Source organism: Lepisma saccharinum, chromosome 24, assembly GCF_977018435.1.
Source record: "Lepisma saccharinum chromosome 24, izLepSacc3.1, whole genome shotgun sequence".
Lineage (NCBI taxonomy): Eukaryota > Metazoa > Arthropoda > Insecta > Zygentoma > Lepismatidae > Lepisma > Lepisma saccharinum.
The window spans coordinates 51,739,316-51,749,713 of record NC_139252.1 but is presented as its reverse complement, the minus strand read 5'-3'; the positions used below and the strand labels follow the sequence as shown (position 1 = coordinate 51,749,713).

Sequence of the window (10,398 nt, the reverse complement as noted above, 5' to 3'; positions counted from 1 at the left end):
GAACCTTCGAATGAAGCCACCAGATGAAGTGTGGATGCAGGAGACTCTCGTAGGGAAGAAGCAGAAGACAGGACATTGGACAACAGTGTTTTATTATGGCATTGGCAATATGTGCACGAGATACACTGTTTATCAACCTTCAAAGTATTCACCCAGGTTATGCACTATTCGATAGGGCATGGCATGCACACCCAGTGCTTCCCCTAGCTCTGTAAGACATTCCCGTGCATTCCTGCCACGGAGAACTGCTTCATGATGACCTCCATTTTCGAACACTGTCACTCACCGACTGAACTTGTGTGCGTTCTTATTACCCAACCTTTGTTCACATACACCATCTGGTGGCTTCTTTCGAAAGTACATTCCATACGCTTTCAAACGTATATCTTAGATTTTTAGTGTTGTCCCCTGTTCGCGAGAAAAAAAAATAGTTTTCATGACATATATTGGCTACTTGAATCGAAAGGTGGGTGGGCTATTATACTTATGTGCCTAACAACATCGATACATTTTTACGTCTTTTGTTTCACGTGAAACAGGCTTCTCTACAAGTAGAGCGAGGGTGGCTTCAGAAATATACCGTTATTTTCTGCAACGTGCGACTTAATTTGTATTATAAATGTCAGATATAAGACTGTGTGTATTTATATACGAAATAATTCTATTGTTTTCTACAATTATCACTAACCAACCTCCTCGGTGGCCGAACACGTTGAGCGGTCGACTTGCCATCGTAGATTCTGGCCCGAAGTCCTGACATAATGACATTTCATCAATTTCATGTAACCACCATTCATTATCATCGTCACGATTAAGATAAATTTTGCCGAAAAATGACGTAAAACAAGCAAATACAATTACTATTACAGTAGAAGTATCTTTGTCTTATACCCGTTGAATAAGGATCTCCAACAAATTAGTTTTAATCGAGTTTATTGTGCTTTGGTTCCTGCACATAAGAATGTTTTCAATTGAGTGCTCGAATCCAAATGTTGCAACCGCATTGTGTTCACTGATTGGCTTTGGAACTTGACCATTCAATGAATTCAAGCGTTGCAAATTAAATAACCCACATATTTATTAGACGAACACTTAATGCCGTCACATGGAAGACTGATTTTCTGAGATATAGTTGCACTTTAATTTCAAAATTTTCATGTTACTACTTTCTCATACATTACCTTACATTAATTGTGCTTGGAAATGTTTATTTGGAAGAAAAGTACTCCAAAATTATGAGCTGCAAAAAAGGACTTCCATTACACGAAAATTTCCTAACAAAATGTGTGCAATATGCCGATGACACACAGGCCTACTGCTACATTCATCTACCGGTAACTCTTTCAACTTGCTCAAATTTAACTTAATAAAGCCAGTATCACACGGAACTGGATTTCCAGTGGGTATGCCCTAGTTGGCGCTGGACTGGCTACCAATTTGCTAGTTTTCGCCTCACACGATACTTATCAGCGTACTTGTCGATAGACTTTTGTTCCCATACGAGGGAAGTTGTAATGGCGGCCGCGTGAGATGTAAACAATGTATCACTTCACATTTTTAAAAGCCGATAACTATTCAACCGAGAGGAATAACGTTCCGTATAAAACGTTATTAGGTACAAAACAATGGCGCTGCTTAAATACATACTTCACAACGTTTACTGTACACGCATGGAAGAATATTTTAGTTGTTTCAAATGTAAACAGCGTGCACTCAGCATAGATGGTGTAACTCAACGCGCCTTTCATGCTGTATACGTTATACATTGCTGGAGTAACACTCGGAAACCACAGACAAAAACGCACCTTTGCACACTCACAGATTATCTTCACATGGCGAAACTTTGCTCTGATTGGCTGTTCCACAGAATCCAGTCGAGGAAAGCAAGTAGCAATTAGAACATGTCCTATTCCTCCAAACCAGTCAAGCAGTTAGCCAGGCGGCCATGATTGCTACCTAGAAAGTTAGTTCAGCGCCAACTAGGGCATTCCTACTAGTAATCCAGTTCCGTGTGATAGGGGCTTAAAGCAATTAATTATAGTACACATCTACAATAAAATACCAGTGCTTACAATCTACACTTCTTTATTTGAAAGATTCCATGCTTGCAATTACCAAAGTTCAACGCATTGGGCAAGATTGAGGGGGTACTGAGTCTGTGTAGCTAGAAAGAAGTCAAAATACCAATGTCCATAAGCTCCGAAAAGAAGTTTCAAGGTGTCTTCTCACTGACGACAGTGACGTAGCAGAACGTGCCGTATCTGGGGACGGGCTGAGAGGCCAAGAACTTGCCTACGTCGGGAGAGAGCTTGTAGATCAGCGGAAGATTCGGGTCGCCTGCTTTCGGTGGTTGGACCTTCTCTGCTTCGTGCGCTTCCAGAGCGCGAGACTGGAATGAAAGGGAAAATGCTTGATTTCAACAAGGAACAATGTTATCACATGAGCTGAAAACATGGCACACGGACCTTTTACAGAGAGTGGAGAAGAAGTTGAAGGGAAACTGGAAGCAATGGTGCGAAAGTGAATTTCAAAATGAGGGAAGTTTTTATCAGAGAATAGCTGATTTCAATTCAGGCCCTGGTTTAACAAAGTTAAAGGTATAAGGAATGTGACAGTATTGTTAAATCGTATTAGGTCATCACGGGGTCCTGGGTTCGATAGCCGGTGGAGGCACATAATGGTTCGGATCGCACTTTAAACTGTATGTCCAGTCCCGATTAGCCTTACTGTGCATAAAGTGGACTTAAAGCACCAAATCAATCAATCAATCAATCAAATCGTATTAGGTCAGGACATACAATTACTAAGTCATTTACAAAAGGTAATTAAGGGGTCCCGGGTTCGATTCCCGGTGGAGGCACATAGTGGTTCGGATCCCACTTCAAACTGTAGGTCCAGTCCCGATTAGCCTTATTGTGCATAAAGTGGACTTAAAACACCAACCAATCCTTTACAAAAGTTTCGGATTGTGCAAAACCCGAACTGTACATGTGGAATTGAGGAAGATATACACTATATCATATTCGAGTGTAATAGATAATCACAAACTGTGAAATTCCTCTTCCACAATGTTTGGAATCTTTGGTTTGTGAATCTAACCTTATACGAGTTGGATAAATATTATCATTTTTTAGTAAATGTGGCATAACAGTTTAGTAAGAGTATTTTCTATCAATAGTGCTTTTTTTAATAATAATAATAATGTATACAAAGTAAAAAGAAATATGTACGTTTATGTACAGTACATAGATATGGGAAAAACTACAAAAAGTTGTAATCCCAAATAACGTAAATAAATAAATTAAACACTGTTATCACCCGCTTTAAACAAAAGCAATTTCCTTGGCATTTTTCTTAATATTTCTGCTACGGTCGAATTCTACCGTTGAGAAATTGTATGGCATATTTCACAGATAGAGCCGGCCATAATTTTCTTAGCATCACGGCTTTCTGGATGTCGGAAGTCGAATCAAAGAGTCCCATCAAAGAGGAATTTCGCTTTTGGAAACAAAAGTAATCAGTAGGTGGTAAATCCGGCGAATAGGGAGGGTTATCGCGTTGTGGGACGGGACGTTTACCAGATTCACATGTCCGGTCTAACCCGTCGAATTCTCTCACCCATTTGCAGTACCTTGCATGTACAGTTTCACAGTGTAATGGGAAGACTCCTAAAAAAATGACGTGTTGGTCCGGGCATGTATGAATCTGTTCACAACAGTGAAACAAATGCGCATGTGTTTCACTGTTATATGCATGAAAGAGTGGAATTAGAATGCGACGTTGCACCTTCTTGCAATCACTGTTCATCGGAGACAAAGCGAAAGAAAGTGAAACAGAGATACGAGATAGATTAGGGAAGTTATATGAAATGATAGAGATAAATATAGATGAATAAAACAGTTAAGAGAGATACTTCAAAAAATGGAACGAGGGAAGGAGGGGGAATATATATTTATAAAACTTATGTCTTACTTTTATACCCTAATTTAGCAATATACAGCTTCTGCCAACCGGGCCGAAAATTTCTTGTACCGTCCCACTTTCCACGTTACAGGTCAGCAAATGTGTACATAAAAGCACAGATATTGAAGAGAGTCTCAGATGATGCACTTACGTAAGCTTCAGAAAGCGGAGGCAGCACAGAGTCCCCTGGTGGCGGCTGGCAGAAAGGTGGAGTCAGCTTGTGCTTCTGAGCTTGAGAGAGCAGCAGGTGGATGTATTCGTTCCTCCGGATGTAGAAGTCGACGGATTCCGGAGTTTGAACAAGCTTCTGTATCCATTTCCGAGCCAAGATTTTCTCTGAAATAAATACAAGAAGAGTGGTAGAGTGACGAAGATGATGACGAAATCAGAAATAGTCTGTGTCAAAAACTTGAGACATTTTCAGAAAAGTAACTTTAAAACATTCAGTACGCATGCGCTAGCACCAGCAACATGATGCATACGAGATCATCCCCATTAATAGAACAAATCATATTCTTCCACGATCATACAATATTAATTTGAATTTACCCCTAAAAACAAAAAACAAAACAAAAAAAAAAATGGTAATAATTGAAAGAGGAACAAATCTGGTAAATTGAGAAAACAAATTTCCGTTGAACGTAGCCCAATACTAGTTCAGAAAATTAACCACAATTTGCCCATCGTTAGTGCCGTGTTACTGCAGGTGTGTGCTGTAAAGACTTTTGTTAGTGCTCTTACCTATATAATTCCAAAAAGGGGCGGGCTAAGTTCAAGTAGTCCTCCACTTGTCTAGAAAGCTCATGAAAATATGTCCATCGTTAGTAATTCGTTAGTGCTGTTTTCTGCCCTAAATATTTTCGTTAATGCTGTTTTCTGCCCTAAATATTTTTGTTAATGCTGTTTTCTGCCCTAAATATTTTCGTTAATGCTGTTTTCTGCCCTAAATATTTTCGTTAATGCTGTTTTCTGCCCTAAATATTTTCGTTAATGCTGTTTTCTGCCCTAAATATTTTCGTTAATGCTGTTTTCTGCCCTAAATATTTTCGTAAGTGCTGTTTCTGCCCTAAATATTTTCGTTAATGCTGTTTTCTGCCCTAAATATTTTCGTTAATGCTGTTTTCTGCCCTAAATATTTTCGTTAATGCGGTTTTCTGCCCTAAATATTTTCGTTAATGTTGTTTTCTGCCCTAAATATTTTCGTTAATGTTGTTTTCTGCCCTAAATATTTTCGTTAATGCTGTCATCTGCCCTAACTATTTTCGTTAGTGCTGTCATCTGCCCTAATTATTTTCGTTAATGCTGTTTTCTGCCCTAAATATTATCGTTACTGTTGTTTTCTGCCCTAAATATTTTCGTCAATGTTGTTTTCTGCCCTAAATATTTTTGTCAATGCTGTTATCTGCCCTAAATATTTTCGTTAGTGCTGTTATCTGCCATAAATATTTTCGTTAATGCTGTTTTCTGCCCTAAATATTTTCGTTAATGCTGTTTTCTGCCCTAAATATTTTCGTTAATGCTGTTTTCTGCCCTAAATATTTTCGTTAATGCTGTTTTCTGCCCTAAATATTTTTGTTAATGCTGTTTTCTGCCCTAAATATTTTCGTTAATGCTGTTTTCTGCCCTAAATATTTTCGTTAATGCTGTTTTCTGCCCTAAATATTTTCGTTAATGCTGTTTTCTGCCCTAAATATTTTCGTTAATGCTGTTTTCTGCCCTAAATATTTTCGTAAGTGCTGTTTCTGCCCTAAATATTTTCGTTAATGCTGTTTTCTGCCCTAAATATTTTCGTTAATGCTGTTTTCTGCCCTAAATATTTTCGTTAATGCGGTTTTCTGCCCTAAATATTTTCGTTAATGTTGTTTTCTGCCCTAAATATTTTCGTTAATGTTGTTTTCTGCCCTAAATATTTTCGTTAATGCTGTCATCTGCCCTAACTATTTTCGTTAGTGCTGTCATCTGCCCTAATTATTTTCGTTAATGCTGTTTTCTGCCCTAAATATTATCGTTACTGTTGTTTTCTGCCCTAAATATTTTCGTCAATGTTGTTTTCTGCCCTAAATATTTTTGTCAATGCTGTTATCTGCCCTAAATATTTTCGTTAGTGCTGTTATCTGCCATAAATATTTTCGTTAATGCTGTTTTCTGCCCTAAATATTTTCGTTAATGCTGTTTTCTGCCCTAAATATTTTCGTTAATGCTGTTTTCTGCCCTAAATATTTTCGTTAATGCTGTTTTCTGCCCTAAATATTTTCGTTAATGCTGTTTTCTGCCCTAAATATTTTCGTTAATGCTGTTTTCTGCCCTAAATATTTCGTTAATGCTGTTTTCTGCCCTAAATATTTTCGTTAATGCTGTTTTCTGCCCTAAATATTTTCGTTAATGCTGTTATCTGCCCTAAATATTTTCGTTAATGTTGTTTCTACCCTAAATATTTTCGTCAATGCTGTTATCTGCCCTAAATATTTTCGTTAATGCTGTTATCTGCCCTAAATATTTTCGTAAGTGCTGTTTTCTGGCCTAAATATTTTCGTTAATGCTGTTTTCTGCCCTAAATATTTTCGTGAATGCTGTTTTCTGTCCTAAATATTTTCGTTAATGCTGTTTTCTGCCCTAAATATTTTCGTTAATGCTGTTTTCTGCCCTAAATATTTTCGTTAATGCTGCTATACTTTTGAAGCAAGGGTCGCTCCAAAATGGGGCTTGCTAACTTCATGTTTATCGAATTTTGCAGAAAACTTGTCAAACTTTACCCAGGGTCCGTGCTGCTTTCTTCAGTAAAGATTTCATTAGTGCTGATATAAACAGGTCACAATACTTTAAAATATTTGTGTGTTCATTTCAAAGGCTGCCTGCGTGTATTTTTCTTATTTTGAAAAATCTATAATCAAGTACATAACGTAGTACGTTGGCCAACACCCTGCTGTTTCGCCCAACATTGCCCGGTATAATGATGAAGGTTTGCAAAGCGGAGATGTGGTAAGAGATTGACAAGTGGGGGGAGGGGGTGAAATATTGAGAGCACTGATTCGTTGGCAAGATTTTGACTCTTGGAGTTCGATAGACCCATGGGTCTTCGGAATACAGGCAAACTCTATCTCTACACGCCAAATAGTGATGTCACTAATAAAATGTGTCAGTGAGAGTTGCGTATCCATTTTGATCTGCAACAGCTACACTTGCATGCCTTAAACTTTGATAAGGAAATAATGCGATTGGAAATAGATGAATGAGTACCGATAGTGCATAAATCATTCTAAAATTTCATTTCCTTTTGACTACAAAGACAGTACAAGCTAAGAAAATTAGTTTGGATATACGAGGTGATATCAAAAAGTGGACTCGTATGACTCACCAGATTTAGTGAGAGCTTCTTCGTAGGTCTTAAAGCTGAAGAGGTCGAGATTAAAGATCTCGTTGAGGTCTTCCAACCGGGCCAGGTGAGGGTGAAGGTCATTTGATGTGTCTGCTGCCGCCATGGGGAATCCCTGAAAAACAGTGCGAAATTCACAAGCATATAGCAACTTATATATACAGGGTGTTCCCAATAAAATGTGTACACATTTTGAATGATTATAACGCCAGTGTTTATTAAGATACAGTTCATATTAGAAAATTTAAAATAATCTACAGACATGAATAATTTTTCCTTTTCAACGCCTGTTTTCAAACCGATGACCGTTCAAGCACTGGTGGAAACATGAAGCAAAGCAATCACGAACATCAAGAATCATTCTCTTCGGTATTTGGGCTCATTCTCGTTCAGTCGCTGTCTTTTGTCGGTTTTTATCTTTTATGTATCCCCATACAAGAAGTAGTGTCTGGTGAACAGAGAACCTCTTCTGATGCTCTTCGCCCAATCCATTTGTTCGGCACATTTTGCCGAGTACCACTCACAAAACTGCATTCTCCGGTCCGGATGATCTGCATCGAGAGCACAAACTTTTCTTGGAATGTAACTCTTCCAAAGCCATTGCTTCAAAATGCAATATACACTTGATTTTGATATTCCTGTTAATGTGTGTATACATTTTTGGAGCACCCTGTACATGCTAACAGCATCGAACTTGACCTTCCTAATCTACTCATGTATTCATCTAATAGCAGAAATAAACATGTGAATAGGTTAGGCACACAATCAATAGGTGACGTCATAACACTGCTGACATGTTGCTAAAGCTGTCGCTAGCCACTAATCGAAATTCTCTCTCATGTCCATATTTCCATATCAAGTCCTCTGCGCAAGTACTGACGCGAGAGTGCTCGACCAATTAACGTATGAGAAGGAAAGGGATTGCATGTAGGGGGCAATGTGCGCGGTAAGACTCTACTTTACGTCCTTTTTCTAAGGAATACGTGTCATATATCGTTGGAAAGCTTATTGTATAAGGAATTCAACAACGTAAATCCCAAAGCGAGGAAAAATTACCTGGAGGAGGAAATCGATAAAATCCGATGTTGTCCGGATATGCGTAATTGAACGTACTGAGGAAATTTTTCGATGATGGAACATATTTAGGGGTGAAATGAGTGCTAATGGAATCTAACCTAACAGGCCTAAACGTAACCTTGTAGGCATACCTCGTCCCCGTGAATGGTTCGTGGGGCTATCGTGAATGGTTCGTGGGGCTACCCATGCATGGTTTTTGGAGCTAACGTGAATGGTTTGTGGGGCTACCCGTGAACAGAAAGTGTACAAAGAAAAAGGTACTTACCCGAAGAGATGCCCGCTGTCTGCAAGCACGGTTTTGAACGATGCACTAAATTATTGCTGGGGATAAACGTATTTTACACTATCTACAAGTTTTTGGAACCTGTTCTTTTTCATGCATCATACACACGCACAACGCACCGAGAACGCAAAGAAGCAATCACCATGCAGAACGCAAACGAGCAAAGCACACGCATTCACAACGCGGACACAAAGACGAGCCTGCAGTGTTGTTAACTCCCATCGCTTACCACCAAAAGGCAATAAGGACGTAAAGTAGAGTCTAGCCATGTGCGCTATTCAATCGTGGGGTGGGCATAGGTGCACTATTCAGTCGGTAGCCCGTTCTAGCGGAAACTGCAAAAGCATTAGGAAAATTTCGTATTTGCTTAAAAATCGTGGAGTATAAATGTTGACAGGTAATTTATCAAACCTTAAATTTCCGTTGTCTAACTATAAGAAAGACATTTTTCTATCAAATACTGTGTTGACAGGGAGGCAAAACGAACTGGAAGGTTCCAGTAATTTCGAAGCATAAATTAATAAATGATTTTCACTGGATTTAATGTTGTAACATATTGTTGTATTTTCTATAAAACTGCTTACTAGCTAGTTATCATTAAATCGGTATTAGCTAACAAGGTCTACTTTTCTCATTTTACTAACTTGTTAAATATCCCGTTACATACATTAATCAAATTGTGGAAGAAATTGTAGTTATATATCACATACTTTATAATTATTTGGAAAATACCAAAATATAGCTGTTACAAACAAAAGTTATTGACGTGCAAATATTATATTGCAATTTCTTGAACCAACAAAACAACATACATTGCAAATTTGAAAACATGATTAGTTCAAAACAGTTACCTATTTTATAAACTACAATACCTGCTAACCTAATTCTCATTATTTCAGTTGTTATTGAAGATTTAGGTACCGAGAGTATATCATTCTAAATTTCAAGAGAATGAGGTCGAATTCATTTCTATAAAATCAGTTTAAAGAGTTACATCATTCTTACTACTTACAGTTCAATGCCGTTAGGAAAGTGCAACGAGCAATTTTGTGATTGGGAACCTCACGAAATTCGAATTTCTAATGATTTGTAGAATATATACCTAAAAAAGCTTTAGGTACAACGATGAAAATGACCGCTAAATCACGTGACCGAACCAGAGATTAAAAGGATGAATACGAACACAGGCGTACGTGTACACTTGTACAGTTATGTTACGTGGAGCCACCTGGTGGTTGGAGCGAACTGTAGTACGTTTCGCTGTCCAGTCTACTCGCAAAATATTCTTTGGAGCATTGTTTCTTGACCTTTGAATTTCGGCAAGAGGCAATCCAGACATCTGCATACTATACCAATTAGAACGTTTAAATTCGTCTTGTCAAAGTCTCATGGATATCTAACTTATTTATACTAACGTTAGTGTGCATAAAATGACATTATTTTCGTTAATAATAATGGTTATGCAGATGCTACATTACCTAAAGCCAGTTGTAATAAAGTGTATAATACTTAATAGATATAACAAATTCATGGAAAACTGAATTTCAATCCACTTCCAGGGAAGGTTTGACAGGTAGAAGTACACACATATTTATATGTATTTTTTAGATTTAGGTACTTTGTTGTTGTTTTTTAACAAATAAGAATGAATAAATGTTGAATTGTTTTAAGTCCACCTTATGCACAGATAGGCTAATCGGGA

At 37.9% G+C, this 10,398-nt stretch overlaps 1 protein-coding gene across 1 annotated transcript; it reads right to left on the bottom strand.

The window, feature by feature from the left end:
* Positions 1 to 2,081: 2,081 nt before the first annotated feature.
* On the bottom strand, positions 2,082 to 9,847 carry LOC145978238 (uncharacterized). The gene is made up of 4 exons (XM_083110716.1): positions 9,709 to 9,847; positions 7,319 to 7,451; positions 4,115 to 4,299; positions 2,082 to 2,389 (listed from the first exon to the last, which is right to left on the bottom strand). The coding sequence occupies exons 2-4, from the start codon at positions 7,440 to 7,442 to the stop codon at positions 2,213 to 2,215; spliced, it is 486 nt and encodes a 161-aa protein (XP_082966842.1). The 5' UTR covers positions 7,443 to 7,451; positions 9,709 to 9,847; the 3' UTR covers positions 2,082 to 2,212.
* Between the last annotated feature and the right edge of the window lie 551 nt (positions 9,848 to 10,398).